The sequence below is a fragment of the Hyperolius riggenbachi genome, chromosome 10, assembly GCF_040937935.1.
Source record: "Hyperolius riggenbachi isolate aHypRig1 chromosome 10, aHypRig1.pri, whole genome shotgun sequence".
In the NCBI taxonomy this organism is placed as follows: domain Eukaryota; kingdom Metazoa; phylum Chordata; class Amphibia; order Anura; family Hyperoliidae; genus Hyperolius; species Hyperolius riggenbachi.
Window position 1 is genome coordinate 282,331,356 of NC_090655.1, and position 23,797 is coordinate 282,355,152.

Below are 23,797 nucleotides of genomic sequence, written 5' to 3' on the forward strand. Positions count from 1 at the left end.
AATGCTTGCCAATGTAATCGTTGCCCCAGCAATAGCAAGCATCCACCCAGGCACAGACAACACAAACAGGAAGGAGCGTAACTAATAGCAACCACAGCTATAGTCATGTCCACAGGATCAGAACTAGCAGGAATACTACCAGTCACCAGTGTGGTGATGGCAGGGTTCAAGCTATCAGCATAGGAAGGGCTTCACTGTACCTCCGCTGGTGCAGTGAACGTCCAAGCGAGCAAGGCAAGGTTAAGCAATACAATACAAACTTCACACAAGGAACCCAGCAGCCAGCTAAAGCAGAACTGAACGCTATGATGGGCAAGGTGTGAGAGGAGGAGCAGGCTTTTCTATAGACATCAGCCAATGAGAGCAGACATGCAAATTCCCACACAGCTGAATAGTAAGGTAGGGGGGTCAGGGGAAAATGAGTTGAATTTACCCGGGGCTTCTAACGGTCGCCCGCAGACATCCTGTGCCCACGTAGCCACTCCCCAGTGCTCCGGCCCCGCCTCCAGTTCACTTCTGGAATTTCAGACTTTAAAGTCTGAAAACCATTGCGCCTGCGTTTCCGTGTCCTCGCTCCCGCTGATGTCACCAGGAGCATACTGCGCAGGCACAGACCATACTGCCTTCACTAGTGGGACAAGTTTTTAAACTCCCCAGGCAGCAGCAGAGCAAAAACGGAACAAAACAGGCTTCCCCTGAATACCTGTGGCTGTTTAACCTCTTGGGTTCCTATTTTGAAGATGTGTAGGAGCTAGTGGGGAAATAACCTAAGCATGGCATCTGTAAAGTTTCTTCAAGTTCTTCTAAGCTGTGGCAATTAAATAGAATGTTAAGAAAGACTAACAGACAGATTCAGGCCTGGTGCACACCAGAGGAGTTTTTCTGAGCGTTTTGAGTTTTTAAATCTGCTGCTAATGTTATCCTATGTGTCTATGCACACTGGAGCAATGAGGTTTTGTAAAAAAAAACCATAGCATTACATTGGGAAGAGCTTTTGAAACCTCTAGCGTTTGGGCGCTAGAGGTTTCACAAGCTCTTCCCAATGTAATGCTATGGGTTTTTTTTTTCAAAACCTCATTGCTCCAGTGTGCACAGACACATAGGATAACATTAGCAGCAGATTTAGAAACTCAAAACGCTCAGAAAAACTCCTCTGGTGTGCACCAGGACTCAGAGCAGATTCAGAGCAAGCAGAGGCAGTATAACAAAACATGTGCATCTAAAGGGATGTCTGGGATGCCTCTTCTATTGTAATGACCTCACTGCATGGAACAGCTTATAACAACACAGAGACACTCCACTCTCTCCTGCTGTTACTAACAGCTTTTTGTCAATGGGCTTTGCTAATTTACAGAACTTTTACCGCACCTGTGAACATTTTTTATGAATTCGCACACAAAAGTCTAAAATGCCGAATGCAGTATTTTCCCAACTCCCCTTTTATGAATCGACCCCATAGAAAATCAATTTCAGCATTAGGTCTATTGGACTTCTGCTAGCTCTGCTTTCCCTTTGTTCCCCATTGAGCCCAAGAGCAGGCTTACGGGCCCCCAAAGTCACCCCCAAATTAATGTGTTCCCCCACGGGGCCCCAGAGCAGGCTAGGAGCAATGTCTCCCCCAGCTAATAGTGTCCTCACAGAGCCCCTGCAGAGTACTTGTGGCATCAACAGAAACGCACCTATCTCAGCCGGAGCTCTCCCTCTTGTATTCTTCCGTCTTCATGATCCCTGCCCCCGTTCTGCAAGACCCTCCGGCATGTACATTCTGCACAGTATACCAAAGAAGTTCCCTAGAAAAACCGCACCACTCCAAACTAATCTGCAGTACTAAATCATCTTTATTAACACAAAAGTATAAAAACACTTAAAAACAGATCAAGGGGATGACCATCATAATGATCAAACAGTAAATAACATAAAGTACACATATAAAAAGGAGGGTATAAATATCCACAAAAACCTGAGTCAGTACAAAAAATCCACTCAATATAGTCATATAATACATACATGGATCAAAAATGATGAGGTAGAGAAGGGAACAAAGTCCCTGTAACGATTGGTGTCAGCAAGCACGGATTTTCTGATTACTGGTGATCTGCAGTATCACCAATAATACAGATGCTATACCGGATTATATGGTGATCTGCAGAATCACCAATAATACAAGTATAGCGAGACACGGAACAATCGGATGCAGGAAGGTGCATGGTGCAATAGCAAAGTGTAGAGACACTCACTACTTAGAGGAGCTGGTAAGAAAGTATCCCTATGGGGCACAGAAATACAACCTCCAGCAAGCTGGAACAGTAGACAACAATGGTATACAGTGTAAATACACAAGTCTGTGGAAAAGTCCACCACACAGTAATTCCTCAGAGGTGTGGTTACCTCTGAATGGGAACCCCATGTGTGGGATCCTCCAAGGGACGCAGTGGAGGAGTCTCGGCCTCTAGCAGTAATGGTTTGCTAGTGGCGGTCGTCTCAAAGAGGCAAGCCTCCGATAGAAACCTACAGTGGGAGACGTTCCACTGAAGGGAGAAAGGTCAGACAAAATGAGGTTCGGCAACAGATCAGGCAGCAGCAGTACAGAAACGTGAGACAAGAGAATAGTCGGAAACCAAGCCAATAGTCGATAACAGTACGGGCTGGCGAAGTACAGAATCAGGAAGCAGAAGAGTAGTCAAGACAAGCACAGAATCATTCACGATAAATCAAACAGTATAATATGCGTATATATTGGCGATAAACCAATATATAATACAATATCAAATACAAGGCTGACTAGGTGTGACAAGAGCCGGGGTCCTGCCGGATTATCACACGGGAACTGACTAGGTCTGAGTGCTGACACAGGGTATCGCAAACACAGACGAAGTGCTACTGAAAAGCACTTCCTTAAATACTGCCTGGGAAAGGAGTCTCCACCCCAGGCAGCAACCAATCAGAGTAGGCTAAAACATCAGCTGACCTCCAGGTCAGCTGACCCGCTTTCTAGGAACATAAAGGCGTGCCTGGCGTGCGCGCGCACCCCCTAGAGGCATGATGGCAGAGCCCTGGTGAGCAGCACGCTAGTGAGTTTGGCGCTGTGCGCTTGGAAGGTTTTGCGCAACGGATGCGGAAAAATTTCCGCAACCCGCGTTGGAAAGTCCACCTGCCGGAACGGATGCGACCGTATTTCCGCAATCCATCCGGCTGGGAGCTTACCAGAGGGGAGAGGAGACTCGGGAAAAATGTGGAGCGGTACCCCTATAACAGCTGGCCGTCGCGATTCGCCGCCTAAACTTAGCGGCTTATTCCGGGCATGTTTAGCTGAGAAAGGCACTGGGCTTCTAAAGAACAAGCGACACCCATGCTAGCCTAGAAATAAAAAACACATCTATAAGAAGATAAATACTACTTCTACTTACATAACAGATGTATTGTGCTATCCACGTATTGATTCCTGTGAATTTTATAAAGGAAAAGCAGAAAATCCTATTCTAGGCAGTGGCCATCTTGCCAAGCTAATGCTGACATCATATCCTCACTGACTCTTGTCCCCCCCCCCTCCCTTCTCTTGCTCATTGTGTATTCATTAGCTGCCCTCCTCCCAGAGTCTTCAGAGGGTGTTTCTGATAAGCAGCTAGGCAGGGAAATAAATGGAAGAGGAGGAATATATTATAGATAAAAAGAACTCCCAGCTTTCAACGCTTTGGCACTGTTTGGCACTAGGGCCTGTGCTCCTAAAGTAACTCCAAACCATAACAGCAGAAAAAGTTTTGCAAGTTTTGAATGCAGGATTAGCATCTTAGCATCTTTATCACTTAATACACTCAGACCAGTTGCTGTTGAAATTTGATTTTTATGGTGACAATACCGCTTGAAACTAATCGGAGGACCTGGGTGGGCGGGTGAAATGGGCGTGGCAAACCTAATTTGTATGCGTGGCCACGCATAACGAGGATGTGTCTGCAGCCACATCACTTCCTCTTCCTGGGGTAGGGGGCCTCCTGGGAAATGTAGTGCTAGGTGAATACCGGAAGGAAAATAGAGATGAAGTAGACGGGCATAAGACTACCCAGAGATAAGAACAGTAATATAATTAACCACACTAGATAAACAATAAACATTAAATCACAAAATGATGACGATAGTGGAAAGCACCAGCTATTTCCACCACGGATATATGAAAGTAAATGGAAATGCAAGCAAATGTCGCCATGTACAGGCCAACAAAAATATTGGCACATACAGACAATTGTATGAGGATAAACACTATGCTGAATAACAATATAAAAACGTATCAATGCATATTAATCACAATTTATTAAAAAAAACAGATCCAGAATAATCTTGAACAGTTCAGTAAAGCATTATAGATGTCTCAGGAGGAAGTCTGGAGAATTCCACAGCAGATAACCATCCCGCAGCAAATGCATCAATACAGGACCAGCAGAGCAATGACCATTACAACTGGAGGAAAAATACAGGAAAAAAACAACAATGATTAAGATCTTTTAAGACAACCACAGAAGGAGAGGATGGAGAGACCGAAGTAGCCCATCCATGGAGGAAAGAACAGATTGCTGAAAACAGCCTAGTGCAATAAATGGGAAGTACTATAAATCACCACAATATACTGCAAAATACACACAATATAAAAAAACATGAATATATATAAATATATATTAGAATGAGGTGAAGACTACTCACCTAATCCACACCTCAAAGGTCATACATAATAGACAGGAGAAAACTGCCAAGCATAGACACCGCATGTGGTGATAGGACAATCATCATATGGAGGGAAGGGTCCACTCACCATGGGCCCTACCCAACCAACACACGGGATTAGTGTAAGAAACCTAGAAATGAAAAATCTTCATTTAGACCTACCGGGGATCTTGATTGATCCCTACTGGGGATTAGTGTTGGGCGAACAGTGTTCGCCACTGTTCGGGTTCTGCAGAACATCACCCTGTTCGGGTGATGTTCGAGTTCGGCCGAACACCTGATGGTGTTCGGCCAAACCCCTCGGCCACATGGCCGAACTAAGAGCGCATGGCCGAACGTTCCCCGAACGTTCGGCTAGCGCTGTGATTGGCCGAAAGGGTCACGTGGTTCAGACCCGAATGTGCTCTGATTGGCCGAACGGTTCACGTGGTTCGGACCCGAATGCGCTCTGATTGGCCGAACGGTCACGTGGTTCGGGTAAATAAATACCCGAACCACGTCATATCTCCGCCATTTGTCTGTGGGTTTAGCTTTGGGTAGGCAGGCAGGGTAGTTCTCTCTCCAGCCAGGCTAGCCAGGGTCCCCCCAGTCATTGTGTCGCTGCTGGAAACAGTAGTACACCGCTCGCTCAGCCACACTATATAGCATTGTGTTTACTTACTGCCACTCTGTGTACCTCGCTCAGCCACACTATATAGTATTGTGTTTACTGCCACTCTGTGTACACCGCTCAGCCACACTATATAGTATTGTGTTTACTGCCACTCTGTGTCTGCTGGGAACAGTAGTACACCGCTCGCTCAGCCACACTATATAGCATTGTGTTTACTGCCACTCTGTGTCTGCTGGGAACAGTAGTACACCGCTCGCTCAGCCACACTATATAGCATTGTGTTTACTGCCACTCTGTGTCTGCTGGGAACAGTAGTACACCGCTCGCTCAGCCACACTATATAGCATTGTGTTTACTGCCACTCTGTGTACACCGCTCAGCCACACTATATAGCATTGTGTTTACTGCCACTCTGTGTACACCGCTCAGCCACACTATATAGCATTGTGTTTACTGCCACTCTGTGTACACGGCTCAGCCACACTATATAGCATTGTGTTTACCGCCACTCTGTGTCTGCTGGGAACAGTAGTACACCGCTCGCTCAGCCACACTATATAGCATTGTGTTTACTGACACTCTGTGTCTGCTGGGAACAGTAGTACACCGCTCGCTCAGCCACACTATATAGCATTGTGTTTACTGCCACTCTGTGTACCTTGCTCAGCCACACTATATAGCATTGTGTTTACTGACACTCTGTGTCTGCTGGGAACAGTAGTACACCGCTCGCTGAGCCACACTATATAGCATTGTGTTTACTGCCACTCTGTGTACACGGCTCAGCCACACTATATAGCATTGTGTTTACTGCCACTCTGTGTCTGCTGGGAACAGTAGTACACCGCTCACCCGCCACTGTATAGCATTGTGCTCTGTGTCGCTGCTGGCAATAGTGGTACACCGCTCACCCACCACTGTATAGCATTTCTGTACTGCCACTGTACTGCTGCCAGTCAGCGTGTACTTTAAGGATAAGTGAAATGAGGAAGAAATCCGGTGAAAGAGGGAGGGGCAAGGGAAGAGGTGTTTCCCCTGACGGTTCACGTACAGGCCACAGGGGAGCACCCAAGAAAACCCACTCAATACCGCCCATGTTGTCCAGGACAACAACCCTCACAAATCCAAAAGGACAGGACCAGATAATTACTTGGATGACCTCTCAAGCGTCCAGCAGTGGGTTAAGCAGCACCAGCACATCACGCACGAGGTCCGAGTCCTCAGCCAGTTACAAGGAGCCAGTGGGCACAAAGCTGACACAACCGGCAGCGACACCACGCACACAACTGCCAGATAACCAGTCCGATGAATTTCCTCAGGACACAATGGGGTATTCGCAGGAGCTATTCCCAGCCCAACAAACTTCCACCTTTGAAAGGTCAATGGAGGAACAGCCAGAAATGTTGTGCCCGGATTCACAACCATTAACTGTGGGAAATGCACCGGGCACTGAAATACAAGGCGAGTCCGAGGACTTTGAAACCCAAATCCCAGAGCAAGTTGGGCAGGAGGGGTTGCAATTGCAGGAGGTCGGCCGAGAAGATCTGGAAGACGACGTTGGAGTGAGCTGCGCAGAGGTTGTTCTGGGGAGCTCTACTCCACGGCGGCGGCCCCCCACAATGACATATGATGAGTTTGAGGAGATGGAAGAGGAGGGTATGGACAATGTGGACATAGACCCAGATTTTGTTTGTGAACGAGAACATCGCCGTCGTAGCAGCAGCACAGATGAGTCTGTTGAAGAACCCACTGCTGCACGAGTTCGCCTTGTGCCACAAGGTAGGCGGCGCGCAATTTCAGGCACCACAAGCGTGGAAGTTCAAGTGAGAGGCAAAAGAGGCGCAAACAGAAATCGCCAGCAAGGCAGGTGCTCCAAAGTCTGGGCTTTCTTTGAAGACTGCACTGAGGATGGTACCATGGCGATTTGCAAGGTGTGCAAGACCCGCCTGAGCAGGGGGAAAAGTATTAACAACCTCTCCACCACCAGCATGAGCCGCCACATGCTATCCAAACATCCCACTCTGTGGGCAAACACGCCAGGACAGGGTACCATCAACACTGCCTCCCTTGGGGTCACCAGACTCACCACCAGACCCGCCTCAGCAGCAGCAGTAGCCCAGCCATTGCGTGGTTCACAACATTCACAAACATCAGACGACGCTGACACTGTCACTTTCCGGAGTAGTGCTCTGGTCTCCCAGTGTTCATCATCAAACACAACAACCAACAGCCCTTCAGTGTGCAGCCCTACGGTTCAGTTGTCTGTGTCGGAGATGTTTGAACGCAAGAGGAAATTGCCAGCAAATGACCCCTGGGCCGTGGCAGTAACAGCCAGCATAGCCAAGCTTCTGGCCTGCGAAATGCTGCCATATCGAGTGGTGGAGACAAACAGCTTCAAGGGCATGATGTCAGTGGCCATCCCACGTTACGTGGTTCCCAGCCGCTACCACTTTGCGCGCTCTGCAGTGCCTGAGTTGCATGAGCACGTGGTCAGCAAAATAACCCGAAGCTTGAAGAATGCCGTTGCCTGCAAGGTTCACCTCACCACTGACACCTGGACGAGTGCGTTCGCCAGGGTCGATACATCTCCCTTACCGCGCACTGGGTGAACCTTGTGGAGCCTGGCAGCGATTCCTCACCTGCTACGGCGCGGGTGTTGCCCACGCCGCAAACAGCTGCACCGCTGTCCCTCCCACTGGATAAAAACAGCAGCACCTACCTCTCTGACTCCTTCTCCTCCAACGCATCTCAAAGCTGTACCTCATCCGGAAACGCTAACCCAGCACCAGCAGCAGTAGGATCGTGGAAGCAGTGCAGCACAGCTGTTGGCATGCGTCAGCAAGCGTTGCTGAAGCTGATCTGCCTTGGGGATAAGCAGCACACAGGGGAGGAAATTTGGAGGGGAATAAAGGAACAGACGGATTTGTGGCTGGCACCGCTGGACCTGAAACCGGGCATGGTTGTGTGTGATAATGGGAGTAATCTCATTCGCGCTTTAAGGTTGGCTAAGCTGACACACATCCCTTGCCTGGTGCACGTGATGAACCTAGTAGTTCAGCGGTTCCTGAGGACATACCCAGGCGTGGCCGATCTTCTGTTGAAGGTGCGACGAGTGGCCAAACATTGTAGAAATTCCAGTACTGCTTCGGGGGCACTCGCCAAGATGCAGGAGCGCTTCAATCTCCCCCACCATCGCTTGCTGTGTGATGTCCCTACGCGCTGGAATTCTACGCTGCACATGCTAGCCCGCTTTTGCGAGCAGAAGAGTGCAGTGGTCCAGTACATGACGGCGCAGTACCGAGGCGCATCCGGACAGCTGCCAAGCTTCTGTGGATCCGATTGGGCCAACATGTTGGACCTCTGCCAAGTCCTCCAAAATTTTGAGCAATCCACGTTGCTTGTGAGCAGTGACAACTCTTCAGTCAGCATTACCATACCACTGCTGTGTTTACTGAAGAGGTCAATGTTGAAAATCAAGGAAACAGCTGCCACGATGCAACTGGGGGAATGTGACGGAGAAAACGATCAGCGTGATGGTACCAACATCAGGCCATCCGCCTCAGGAAACGCTGGCCCCAGCAGCAGCTATGACGAAGAAGAGGAGGAGGAACAGCTGGAGTTGGAGCAGGAATTTCAGGCCACCACTGACGAGGGCCAGAGCGGTGCACTTTGGACTTCCACAATTCAGCGCGAATGGTCAGCAGAAGCAGACCAGGAGGAAGGTGACGACTATGATGCATCACAACAACTATCACAACGCTCACAAGAGGATGATGAGGATTCTGGTAGGACTCTGGCACACATGGCTCAATTCATGCTAGACTGCATTGAACGCGACCCACGCATTGTGCGCATTCTGGACAACACCAATTACTGGGTTTATACCCTTCTGGATCCACGGTACAAACACAATGTTCCAAAACTGCTTGAAGAAAGAGTCAGACAGGTCAAAATGGAAGAATATCAGCAGGCCCTTGTGGAGACTTTAGAGAGGAGATTGACATCCTCCCCCTCCTCTAGCCAGTTGTACGCCAACAGACTGACTTCCGCAAACCCAGGACGACCAGGAGGGCAGCAAACAACACAATCCGCAGCTAGTGCCCAAAAGGGAATGGTATCGGCAGTGTCCTTGGAGTGGGAAAATTTTCTGACACCCATGCAGCAGCCCACAGAACAGCAAGTGTGCGCATCCACCTCCAACACCGATCGCCTGGAGAAGATGGTCAAGGACTACATGTCAGATGGCGTAGCTGTGTTGAACAATCCATCTGCACCCTTCAACTATTGGGTATCGAAGCTATAAACCTGGCACGAACTGGCAATGTACGCAATAGAGGTGCTGGCTTGCCTGGCAGCCAGCGTTATGTCGGAACTCGGAACGCTGTTTCAGTGCTGCCGGAGGCATCGTCACAGATCGGCGTATCCGCCTCTCCACAGAAAATGCAGACCGTCTGACTCAAATTAAAATGAATCAATCCTGGATTGGAAACGACTACGCAACACTCCAGGACCCCAACCAAGTAACATGACCAATGAACATCTGGGATGGTTTAGTGTTGCCGGTCCCTTGTTACGGAACCTCTCATCTGTATTACATTTATGATTGCATGGCGGCAAAAAGCATTGCTGCTATATCCGCACGCTTTTTGTTCTCATGCAAGGCCTGTGTTGTTGTGTCTCAAAAAGCGTGGCCTTCTCCTCCTGCACCTGCTCCTGTTCCATCACGTGTGCTGCTGCTGGGTTAGCGTTGCCGGTCCCTTGTTACGGAACCTCTCATCTGTATTACATTTATGACTGCATGGCGGCAAAAAGCAGTGCTGCTATATCCGCACGCTTTTTGTCCTCATGCAAGGCCTGTGTTGTTGTGTCTCAAAAAGCGTGGCCTTCTCCTCCTGCGCCTGCTCCTGTTCCATCACGTGTGCTGCTGCTGGGTTAGCGTTGCCGGTCCCTTGTTACGGAACCTCTCATCTGTATTACATTTATGACTGCATGGCGGCAAAAAGCATTGCTGCTATATCCGCACGCTTTTTGTCCTCATGCAAGGCCTGGGATGTTGTGTCTCAAAAAGCGTGGCCTTCTCCTCCTGCGCCTCCTCCTGTTCCATCACGTGTGCTGCTGCTGCTGCTGGGTTTGCGTTTCCGGTCCCTGTTTATTGAACCTCTCATCTGTATTACATTTATGACTGCATGGCGGCAAAAAGCATTGCTGCTATATCCGCACGCTTTTTGTCCTCATGCAAGGCCTGGGTTGTTGTGTTTTAAAAAGCGTGGCCTTCTCCTCCTGCGCCTCCTCCTGTTCCATCACGTGTGCTGCTGCTGGGTTAGCGTTTCCGGTCCCTGTTTATTGAACCTCTCATCTGTATTACATTTATGACTGCATGGCGGCAAAAAGCATTGCTGCTATATCCGCACGCTTTTTGTCCTCATGCAAGGCCTGGGATGTTGTGTCTCAAAAAGCATGGCCTTCTCCTCCTGCGCCTCCTCCTGTTCCATCACGTGTGCTGCTGCTGCTGCTTCTGCTGGGTTAGCGTTTCCGGTCCCTGTTTATTGAACCTCTCATCTGTATTACATTTATGACTGCATGGCGACAAAAAGCATTGCTGCTATATCCGCACGCTTTTTGTCCTCATGCAAGGCCTGGGATGTTGTGTCTCAAAAAGCGTGGCCTTCTCCTCCTGCGCCTCCTCCTGTTCCATCACGTGTGCTGCTGCTGCTGCTGCTTCTGCTGGGTTAGCGTTTCCGGTCCCTGTTTATTGAACCTCTCATCTGTATTATATTTATGACTGCATGGCGGCAAAAAGCATTGCTATATCCGCACGCTATTTGTCCTCATGCAAGGCCTGGGATGTTGTGTCTCAAAAAGCGTGGCCTTCTCCTCCTGCACCTCCTCCTGTTCCATCACGTGTGCTGCTGCTGCTGGGTTAGCGTTGCCGGTCCCTGTTTATTGAACCTCTCATCTGTATTACATTTATGACTGCATGGCGGCAAAAAGCATTGCTATATCCGCACGCTATTTGTCCTCATGCAAGGCCTGGGATGTTGTGTCTCAAAAAGCGTGGTCTTCTCCTCCTGCGCCTCCTCCTGTTCCATCACGTGTGCTGCTGCCGCTGCTGGGTTAGCGTTGCCGGTCCCTGTTTATTGAACCTCTCATCTGTATTACATTTATGACTGCATAGCGGCAAAAAGCATTGCTATATCCGCACGCTTTTTGTCCTCATGCAAGGCCTGGGTTGAGTCTCAAAAAGCGTGGCCTTCTCCTCCTGCGCCTGCTCCTGTTCCATCACGTGTGCTGCTGCTGGTGCTGGGTTAGCGTTACCGGTCCCTTTTCCTGGAACCTCTTCTCTGTATTACATTTATGACTGCATGGCGACAAAAAGTATGTTACCTGTGCAAAGAAACATGACATTTTCCACATTTAAAAGACAGTTTTTCCTTTGAAACTTTACAATCAATTTTCTCAAAAACTATAAGCTCTTTTTCAAATATTTTTTTTCCTCTTGTACCCACTCCCAAGGTGCACATACCCTGCAAATTTGGGGTATGTAGCATGTAAGGAAGCTTTACAAAGCACGAAAGTTCGGGTTCCCATTGACTTCCATTATGTTCGGAGTTCGGCGCGAACACCCAAACATCGCGGCGATGTTCGGCGAACGTTCGCGAACCCGAACATCTAGGTGTTCGCCCAACACTACTGGGGATCTTGATCCCAATTCATGGATCCACTTTGTTTTGTGTCTCAGGAGTAAAGGTTCTATGCTGCTACCCCTGGAAGAAAGAAAGAGACGTTTTAGTCCACACACAGTCCAACCAGCTGTACTGCCCCCATGTCGTTTCAAGGTGTGATCCGCCACCGGGGTAAGTGATTTACCCTCTATAAAGTCTCTTTCTGCCAGACGTATGGTGGAAAGATGTTTCTGTATTCTAGTTTTGTGCTTGTTCTTAGTTTGACCAACGTGAAACAAGTTACATGGACATCTTAGTAAGTAAACCACAGCCTCAGTCTGGCAGTTTATATATTCCTCAATTTGATGGATTTTTTGTGTCTTCGGGCTGGTCACATTTCTGGTGGGTACCATGAGTGGACAAATATTACAGCGACCACAGGGAAAGCTCCCATTAACCCCACGTCCTCTTGTATGTGGTCTTTGGAAATGGCTTCTAAACAGTTTCTCTCTTAATGTGGGGGCTTTCTTGGCCGTTATGGAAGGGTGGGTTGGAATACATTTTCCCAAGGTAGGATCAGTCTGTAGAATAGACCAGTGTTTAGACAAAATTCCCTTTAAGTTCTCCCACCGTGAATTATAAGGGGTACAGAGTCTGACCACATTCTCGTTAGTTCTCTTTTTGCCATATAAAAGTTCCTCTCTTTTGGAATGCTTTGCTCTCTGGTAGGCGCGTTTTATAATCCTTTTAGCATTAAAACAAAAAAGACAAAGAGCCCCCTCCCTTATAATCTAATGATGAGCAAAGGCAAAAAATCAGGTATAACTCAGAACACCAGAATCAATGTAAAAATCTTTATTTATAACCAGCCACAATAAAACCAATTAAAAACAAACAGCTAGACCTGGTGCATACGTCCCTGAGTAACAAGTCAATTATAGAGTCAAGTGAAAAGATATACAATTGTAATGTAGTTTCTTCTGGTTACTCCTGTGATAAAAATATATAAAGCAGAGTCCTAGAAAAATATATTGAAAAAAGATGTATATATATATATATATATATATATATATATATATATATATATATATATATATATATATATATATATATATATATATATATATAATAATGAGGACTTCTGCTACACAGGTCACTGTCCCAGAAGAAGCACACAATGATATCAATATATGCTAAATTCAAATCCCTCCTGCTAGGAATAAAGTGCTAATACTGAAAAGACTAAATCACAAAATCAGTGTTCCCTTATAAAGTTAAAGTGATAACCGTGCATAATTCATAATATCATTTCATCAGATACAGAAAAAAGGAAAATGTTATTAAAAAGAGACCATATAAACACGAAATTGAATAAATACAATGAAAAATGTGCAAACTGCAAAAATTGGTAGAATAGCTAAATATATAGAGACAAAACTGTTATGAGGTAGTAGTTAGTGAAGGAAGATGGCGAAAATAGCCAATTATGAATCACCAAAGGTGCATGAATGAGCAGGAAGGTAGTTGAGGAAACACAAGACTCACCAAGTAAAATGATAGGAGGACCAGGAAAGGCTGTACAGCGCTGCCCGCGCTGTCCCACTAGTTCCGCCGAAGCTGCCAAGGGACAAAGTTATACCTGATTTTTTGCCTTTGCTCATCATTAGGTTATAAGGGAGGGGGCTCTTTGTCTTTTTTGTTTTAATGGTAATTTTTGAGGTCGATGACCTATTCCCCTTATTATTAACACCTATGCAGGTGATTAAGATAACATTATGTTAATTATGCGTGCTCGTTTTCTTTGAGTTAAATTATAATCCTTTTAGGAGAGCCTCTCTGTAGAAACCTCGTCTTAAGCTCATCAGCCTGTCTCTCAAATTCAGGGTCTTCCGAACAGTTCCTCCGCAAGCGTAGGAACTGTCCAGTAGGGATATTATCCATAAGATGCTTCGTGTGAAAAGATTTGTAATGTAGCAGGCTATTGACTGCTGTGGTCTTCCAAAATAACATGCTCCCAATCTGGCCAGAATCTGTAAAATAAAGATGAAGATCTGGAAAGTCCATAGACGTAGGGGAAATATTAGAAATCAGAATGATATTTTTGTCGTGGTCTCCCAGTCTCTGTATGAAATCCTTGGCCAAGTCCTCGGAGCCCTCCCATAAGATAAGAATGTCGTCTATAAAACGAAACCACCCCAAAATATTGGGGTGGAATCATTCCAAGGTGGGGCCTCATACCTTCTCCCTCTCCCACCACCCCAAAAAAAGATTGGCAATGGCGGGGGCGCCCATAGAATCGCCATGTGTTTGCAAATAAAATTGCTCATCAAACACAAAATAATGTTGAAATCCACTCTACCTGTGGCAGTTGTTGAAAGGAAGTAGCCGACAGCTCTGCAGGCATCTTTGTGATGGATATTTGTGTAGAGAGACTCTACATCCAGGGAGATGAATAATGTACCTGTGGGAACAAAGACATGGTTGAGTTTGGTGATCAAGTCCAGGGAGTCACGAACATAAGAGTCCAGTGTCACAAAGTGTTCCTGGAGAAAAAAGTCCAGGAAACTGCAGCCCTTCTCTATAAGGCTACCAATTCCCGAGACTATCGGGCGACCTGGTGGCCCATTCACATTTTTGTGTACTTTTGGAAGTAAATAGAAGGTGGGTATTACAGGTTCACTGACCATCAAGAATGATTTTTCTTTTTTGGGAAATCACACCCCTTTCCTTGGCCTCATCTAACAAATGTTTGTATATGGTGTTGAATCTTTTAGTAGGGTTGTCTGGTAACAATTTATAATATTTTCTATTTCCAAGCTGTTTTTTAACTTCAGTGATGTAATCCTGAGTAGGCCACAGGACAACATTGCCCCCCTTGTCAGCCTCTCGGATAATAAAATCATCTCTATCTGCTAATTCCTTGATAGCATTACCTTCCTCTCTGCTCAGAGATTGAATGCGTATGGGCCATGCAGATTCAACCTCTCAATATCATGAACAACCATATCAAAAAAGACCTTGATGGGAGGAAAAAGAGACAGGTTTGGTAAAAAGGTTGACCATGGTTTAAACCTACCTCTAGAGGTCATATTCTCTCCAATTTGATTGACAGTATTCTCATTTTCATTCAATAAAGCCATCAAATCCACAAAAACTTGTCTATCGTTTTCATCAGGCAGATCAACGATCTGTTGTACCCTAATATCCAAGTCACCACTTTCATGATGATAGAGACGTTTCAAAGCCAATCTCCGGCAAAACAGGTATAGATCTTTCACTACCTCAAAAATGACCATATTCTTTGTTGGAGAAAAATTCAAACCTTTTTGTAAGATGCTTTCCTGTGCGGGGGTAAGTTGGTAATCAATCAGGTTAATCACCTGCAACATATTTACTTCCTCAATTCCTCTGGACTCACATGCACCCTTCTCTTCTTGTTGGAACTGTCCCCGGGCCTGTCGATCCCTCTTCCTTTTATAAGCGCGGCCGCCCCTTCTGCCTGTGGTTTCATTTTATAGACGAAATTCTTATCTTATGGGAGGGCTCCGAGGACTTGGCCAGGGATTTCATACAGAGACTGGGAGACAACGACAAAAATATCATTCTGACTTCTAATATTTCCCCTACGTCTATGGACTTTCTAGATCTTCATGTGAGAAAACGCGGAAAAGCCGCCGCCAATACTCAAGGTGAGGCGCCTGAGTCCGCGTTCAACATGGCAGCTGGCACGCAGGCGGAGCGCGGAGAAACCGCCGCATGTTCTGACATTAGGGCGGCGGATTCCGCGTCCAATGCGGCAAGTTGCACGCATAGGCCTGTGCCTCTTAGTAATGCGGGATGCGGAGAAAACGCCACACGCATGGACAGCGGTGCAGCGGATTCCGCATCTAATACAGCAGAAACATTACAACACATGACTGGTGTGGCTGGGACTGATAGTCCACATTGGTTTAGGAGGACGCGCGCGCACGCAGAGAGGCAGGGCCTTTATGGCAGTCAGAAGGGGGTCAGCTGACCAAGCCGGTCAGCTGACAATTTCAGCTACCTTCATTGGTCCAGCACTTAAGGGAGGCGCTGGAGAGCGCTTGTGTATATATACTGGGTGCTGGTCATTTCTCTGGTGTCTGGCGTTGCGATCACTACGTGGTAGCACTCAGACCTTGTCAGTATCTGTGTTATTTAGACCAGTTTCCAAGGTGTTGATGGCCAAGGATCTCACACCTTAGTCTAGGAAATCTGTTATTATTTGTATTATTCTCTAGTTCAGTTTCCAAGGTTTTGATGGCCAAGGAACTCACACCTTAGTCTAGGAATTCAGTATTATCTGTATTATTTGTCATATTCTAGACTAGTTCCTGGAGTGTGAGAATCTTGAAGCTCACACTCAAGCTTAGGCATTGTTGATTATTTGTTATGACTTTCGGCTCTCCTGACCATTCTCCTGATCTCTGATTTTGTACTTTGTCATTCTGTCATTCTGTTACCGAACTCGGCTAGTCTCTGGAATCTGCATCTGCCTCCTGTCTCTGTACTGTATCTGTCCGTGTGGTTACGACCTGGCCTGTCCGACCTCGAGAACTATCTCTCCTGTTAGGAGATAGTTCACAGATCTGTTAGTGACACTGCCCATTGGTGTCACTCACGTTCTGTCCTTCCCACTGTCTCAGCCTGGCTCCGCCCCTTGGGGAGCATCAGACCTGTGGAAGGAATCTGATCCATATCAGTAGCTCTTACTGTCTAGCACCCATCTTACGGGTGCTTTCCTCAAAGTATCACTGTTGCACCAAACACTCTCATATCTCAGGTGTCCAGAGGTTAGAAGATATATCTGATTATCGGTGATACTGCAGATCATCAATAATCGGGTATATTCTGCATTCTCGGTGATACTGCAGATCACCGGTAATCAGACCCTCTCTGTGTTACACCGATCGTTACACTTCACCTTTATTTTACAGATTCTGGCCAGATTGGGAGCATGTTATTTCGGAAGACCACAGCAGTCAATAGCCTGCTACATTACAAATCTTTTCACACGAAGCAACTTAAGGATAATATCCCTACTGGACAGTTCCTACGCTTGCGGAGGAGATGTTCGGAAGACCCTGAATTTGAGAGACAGGCTGATGAGCTTAAGACGAGGTTTCTACAGCGAGGCTATCCAAAAAGGATGATAAAACGCACCTACCAGAGAGCAAAGCATTCCAAAAGAGAGGAACTTTTATATGGCAAAAAGAGAACTAACGAGAATGTGGTCAGACTCTGTACCCCTTATAATTCACGGTGGGAGGACTTAAAGGGAATTTTGTCTAAACACTGGTCTATTCTACAGACTGATCCTACCTTGGGAAAATGTATTCCAACCCACCCTTCCATAACGGCCAAGAAAGCCCCCACATTAAGAGAGAAACTGTGTAGAAGCCATTTCCAAAGACCACATACAAGAGGACGTGGGGTTAATGGGCGCTTTCCCTGTGGTCGCTGTAATATTTGTCCACTCATGGTACCCACCAGAAATGTGACCAGCCCGAAGACACAAAAAATCCATCAAATTGAGGAATATATAAACTGCCAGACTGAGGCTGTGGTTTACTTACTAAGATGTCCATGTAACTTGTTTCACGTTGGTCAAACTACGAACAAGCACAAAACTAGAATACAGAAACATCTTTCCACCATACGTCTGGCAGAAAGAGACTTTATAGAGGGTAAATCACTTACCCCGGTGGCGGATCACGCCTTGAAACGACATGGGGGCAATACAGCTGGTTGGACTGTGTGTGGACTAAAACGTCTCTTTTTTTCTTCCAGGGGTGGCAGCATAGTACCTTCACTCCTGAGACACCAAAGTGGATCTATGAATTGGGATCAAGATCCCCGGTAGGTCTAAATGCATATTTTTCATTTCTAGGTTTCTTACACTAATCCCGTGTGTTGGTTCGGTAGGGCCCATGGTGAGTGGCCCCTTCCCTCCATATGATGATTGTCCTGTCACCACACGCGGTGTCTATGCTTGGCATTTTTCTCCTGTCTATTATGTATGACCTTTGAGGTGTGGGTTAGGTGAGTAGTCTTCACCTCCTTCTAATATATATTAATTTGTTTTTATATTATTCCGTCTCTTTGTGTGTATTTTGGCAGTATATTGTGGTGATTTATAGTACTTCCCATTTATTGCACTAGGCTGTTTTCAGCAATCTGTTCTTTCCTCCATGGATGGGCTACCTCGGTCTCTCCATCCTCTCCTTCTGTGGTTGTCTTAAAAGATCTTAATAATTGTTGTTTTTTTCCATTATTTTTCCTCCAGTTGTAATGTTCATTGCTCTGCTGGTCCTGTATTGATGCATTTGCTGTGGGATGGTTATCTATTGTGGAATTCTCCAGACTTCCTCCTGAGACCTCTATAATGCTTTACTGAACTGTTCAAGATTATTCTGGATCTGTGTAACGGTGGGGTGTCGTAGCTCAGATGTCTGATTATGTGGTGATCTGCAGAAATACCAATAATGCAGACGCTATACCCGATTATGTGTGATCTGCAGAATCACCAATAATACTAGTATAGCAGACAAAGAGCAGAGTGTGTAGTGATTTGGTGCAACCGTAACTTTAATGGTACAATGAGACCTCACCAGAGGGGCTGGTGAGGTATAAACAGTACACTGACCGTGCACTAACATACAACCTCCAGCAAGCTGGAGGAACAATACTGAAGAGGCTGAATCTCCCGAGGAGCGGGTGATTCAGAATATGCTGCAGGCAAATGAACACCGGAGGGGCGGGTGAGTCAGACTGTACTGCAGCCTGCGAGACACAGTAATACTATAATGACAGGTTCCCTAACGAGCAGGTAATTAAGGCTGAACTAAGGCCTAGCAGAACTGCTTCACCAGCGGAGCTGGCGTAGATAACTCCTCACCAGTAGCGAGGGCCCACTGGTGAGTAGAATGGTCAGGCAGGCAAGGTTCGGCAACAGAGAGGTAAGTATCAGTACAGGATCGTGAGACAAGAGAGTAATCGGTAATCAGGCAGAGGTTCAGCAACAGGAAGGTACGTATCGGTACAGAATCGTGAGACAAGAGAGTAATCAGTATTCAGGCAGAAGTTCAGCAACAGGAAGGTACGTATCGGTACAGAATCGTGAGACAAGAGAGTAATCGGTATTCAGGCAGAGGTTCAGCAACAGGAAGGTACGTATCGGTACAGAATCGTGAGACAAGAGAGTAATCGGTATTCAGGCAGAAGTTCAGCAACAGGAAGGTACGTATCGGTACAGAATCGTGAGACAAGAGAGTAATCGGTATTCAGGCAGAGGTTCAGCAACAAGAAGGTACGTATCGGTACAGAATCGTGAGACAAGAGAGTAATCGGTATTCAGGCAGAGGTTCAGCAACAGGTAGGCAGATAAGCGAAAGTACAGGATCGGAAAGCAGGAACAGAGTCAGGGTAATCGCAAAGAGTCATACACAGGAGATCAATACAGTGGCAATAACCTAGTCTGGGTGTGAAATCCTTAGCATCAACACCAGGGAACTAGTCTAAACAAATAACAATCACAAGGTAGCAATGTCCTAGTCTTGGTGTGAAATCCTTAGCATCAACACCAGGGAACTAGCCTAAGGTCTGAGCGCTAACACGCAAGTATTCACGACAATGAAGCCCGGAGGCTTATGAAGCAGAGGAGACATCACTAGCACGCCCCCCTCTCATCAGCCAATCCTGGGCGCCGTGGGTCTCCTCTCACATCAGCTGACCAGCAGGTCAGCTGACGGGCTTCCTCCCCGCATTAAGGTCCCGTCTGTGTGCGCGGAGAAGGCTCCGTCCTCGGTGTCCTGGACGCTGGACGGACGGATGGCCGCATGGAGGCAGCTGCGGCGGCGGTGCTGTTCGCCGCAGCTGCCTCGTATATTACAATCTGTTTTTTTTAAATAAATTGTGATTAATATGCATTCATACGTTTTTATGTTGTTATTCAGCATAGTGTTTATCCTCATACAATTGTCTGTATGTGCCAATATTTTTGTTGGCCTGTACATGGCGACATTTGCTTGCATTTCCATTTACTTTCATATATACGTGGTGGAAATAGCTGGTGCTTTCCACTATCGTAATCATTTTGTGATTTAATGTTTATTGTTTATCTAGTGTGGTTAATTATATTACTGTTCTTATCTCTGGGTAGTCTTATGCCCGTCTACTTCATCTCTATTTTCCTTCCGTTATTCACCTAGCACTACATTTCCCAGGAGGCCCCCTACCCCAGGAAGAGGAAGTGATGCAGTGCTTTCAGCACTGCAGACACATCCTCGTTATGCATGGCCACGCATACAAATTAGGTTTGCCATGCCCATTTCACCCGCCCACCCAGGTCCTCCTATTAGTTTAAAGCGGTATTGTCACCATAAAAATCAAATTTCAACAGCAACTGGTCTGAGTGTATTAAGTGATAAAGATGCTAATCCTGCATTCAAAACTTGAAAAACTTTTTCTGCTGTTATGGTTTAGAGTTATCACATACTTTAGGAGCACTGGTCCTAGTGCCAAAGAGTTGAATGCTGGGAGTTATTTTTATCTATAATATATTCCTCCTCTTCCATTTATTTCCCTGCCTAGCTGCTTATCAGAAACACCCTCTGATTACTTGTGTTTACAAGCAAGGCTGAGATGACTCAGTGATTGGATGTGTAAATAAAAAAAAGACAGTGCAGTTGTTACTATACACCTCAGTGGGAGTGTCTGAAGACTCTGGGAGGAGGGCAGCTAATGAATACACAATAAGCAAGAGAAGGGAGGGGGGAAAACAAGAGTCAGGGAGGATATGATGTCAGCACTAGCTTGGCAAGATGGCCACTGCCTAGAATAAGATTTTCTGCTTTTCCTTTATAAAATTCACTGGAATCAATACGTGGATAGCACAATACATCTGTTATGTAAGTAGAAGTAGTATTTATCTTCTTATAGATGTGTTTTTATTTCTAGGTTAGCATGGGTGTCGCTTGTTCTTTAAAAGCCCAGTGCCTTTCTCAGCTAAACATGCCCGGAAGAAGCCGCTAAGTTTAGGGGGTGAATCACAACGACCAGCTGTTATAGGGGTACCGCCCACATTCTTCCTGAGTCTCCTCCCCCTCTGGTAAGCTCCCAGCTTCTCACTGCAATCCTCTCTATGTTTCTTCATTCACCTCCTGAGCTCTTTCCCTCTGACTGGCTTTCAGCTACTCACTACTATACAACATTTCTCACCTTCTTTGCCCATCGTCTATATTATCACGTTGCACTTTACTGTTGTCCCCATTTGGGGACCAGTTCCTTGGGAACATTTTCCTCCTAAAATGTCACTTTACTACACTATTTACTTTTGATCAGCTATGCACGCCTATGCACTTTATTTCTGCTGGTTGCACACTTGGAGACTTTGTTCCCTTCTCTACCTCATCATTTTTGATCCATGTATGTATTATATGACTATACTGAGTGGATTTATTTGTACTGACTCAGGTTTTTGTGGATATTTATACCCTCCTTTTTATATGTGTACTTTATGTTATTTACTGTTTGATCATTATGACGGTCATCCCCTTGATCTGTTTTTATACTTTTGTGTTAATAAAGATAATTTAGTACTGCAGATTAGTTTGGAGAGGTGCGGTTTTTCTAGGGAACTTCTTTGGTATACTGTGTGGTCTTGCTTATGGCTCCTTCCTGCACACTCCTTCACCACCCATATACTTGGGGTTTGGTTGGTGGTGCTTGCCCTATTTGGTTTTGTTAGCATGTACATTCTCACATAACATGCTGCCAGGTCACAGAGAACAGGCACCAGAGAGATGGAGAGAGACTGACACAGACTGGGGGGAGCAGGCTGGCCAGACAGGGGAGTTTACTCTGCTGCCCCAAGTACTCTGCAGGGGCCCTGGGGAAACACTGTTACCTGGGAGAGCCCTGGGGAAACACTGTTACCTGGGGGAGACCTGGGGAAACACTGTTACCTGGGGGAGACCTGGGGAAACACTGTTACCTGGGGGAGACCTGGGGAAACACTGTTACCTGGGGGAGCCCTGGGGAAACACTATTACCTGGGGGAGCCCTGGGGAAACACTGTTACCTGGGGGAGCCCTGGGGAAACACTGTTACCTGGGGGAGCCCTGGGGAAACACTATTACCTGGGGGAACACTATTACCTGGGGGAGACCTGGGGAAACACTATTACCTGGGGGAGCCCTGGGGAAACACTGTTACCTGGGGGAGACCTGGGGGAACACTGCTACCTGGGGGAGACCTGGGGAAACACTGTTACCTGGGGGAGCCCTGGGGAAACACTATTACCTGGGGGAGACCTGGGGAAACACTGTTACCTGGCGGAGCCCTGGGGAAACACTGTTACCTGGGGGAGATCTGGGGAAACACTGTTACCTGGGGGAGCCCTGGGGAAACACTGTTACCTGGGGGAGACCTGGGGAAACACTGTTACCTGGGGGAGATCTGGGGAAACACTGTTACCTGGGGGCAGTGGTGCTCAGCAGAGCTCGAATATTCGAGTAACTCGAATATTCGAGCTCTTTTTCAGCTATTCGAGCTCGGTATTCGAGCTCCGAATAGCTGTAGCTATTCGAATGGGCTATTCGAGTAAACTCAAATAGCCCATTCACTATTCGAGCTATTCGAGCAAACGGCGCTATTCGAGCTCGGTACCGAGCTCGAATAGCGTCATAGCCCAGATTGATGTCCTTAGAGCCAATCAGAGGGCTCCCAGGCCCTCTGACGGCAGCCAATCACAGAGGGGGACCCTGGCCAGCCCCTACCCTATAAATAGCGGCCGCCATGTTAGGTTTTTCCGTCCTTGCCTGAGACTTGCATAGAGAGAGATCTGCTCCTTTGTGCTTTGGCTTAGCAAGAGCTCTATTGTGGTCATTTACCTAGCGTTTTTGCTGACATACACCTCCTTTACACACCTATATTGTTGTTAGTTAGATAGACATTGTATTGTAGTTAGTAGCTTTTGTGTTACATTAGAGACAGCTGCTGCAGGCTTACAGCTTTAGGCCTCACTCAGGGCCTGCCTGTGTGGGCAGCTGTCCTCCTGTCCTCTGTTTATTTCTCTCATCTATACCAGTATTTCTGCTGTCCTTTACTACTGATTGTATTTAGTATTGTAGTTATACTGTACTAGGACACTCACTGTCACTGTTCATAGGCTACTAGCTCCTGCGTGTGTGCACTCACTGTCTGTGTACACACACTCTATTTCCTTCTGAAGTTCTGCTTACTGATTGATTATTGTAATTAGTTGTACTTACTTTTACTACTTACTCTTACTGTACTAGGAGTCTAGGACACTCAGTCACTGTTCATAGGCTACTACTAGCTCCTGCGTGTGTGCACTCACTGTCTGTGTACACACTACACACACTCTATTTCCTTCCGATTGCTGATTGATTATTGTAATTAGTTAGTTGTACTTACTGTTACTACTTACTCTTACTGTACTAGGAGTCTAGGACACTCACTCACTGTTCATAGGCTACTACTAGCTCCTGCGTGTGTGCACTCACTCACTGTCTGTGTACACACTACACACACTCTATTTCCTTCCGATTGCTGATTGATTAGTTAGTTGTACTTACTGTTACTACTTACCCTTACTGTACTAGGAGTCTAGGACACTCACTCACTGTTCATAGGCTACTACTAGCTCCTGCGTGTGTGCACTCACTCACTGTCTGTGTACACACTACACACACTCTATTTCCTTCCGATTGCTGATTGATTAGTTAGTTGTACTTACTGTTACTACTTACCCTTACTGTACTAG

General features: G+C 46.5%; 2 protein-coding genes across 2 annotated transcripts in view; one reads left to right on the forward strand and one right to left on the reverse strand.

Moving 5' to 3' along the window:
- Positions 1 to 23,797, forward strand: part of LOC137537252 (uncharacterized) — a 1,269,057-nt gene that overhangs the window by 608,333 nt on the left and 636,927 nt on the right. The gene's annotated exons all lie outside the window — the stretch shown is intronic.
- LOC137535882 (uncharacterized) overlaps positions 1 to 23,797 on the reverse strand; it is a 192,438-nt gene that overhangs the window by 24,853 nt on the left and 143,788 nt on the right. Inside the window, 1 exon segment of the mRNA XM_068257760.1 lies at positions 2,389 to 2,528. Coding sequence (XP_068113861.1) covers positions 2,389 to 2,528 — 140 coding nt within the window.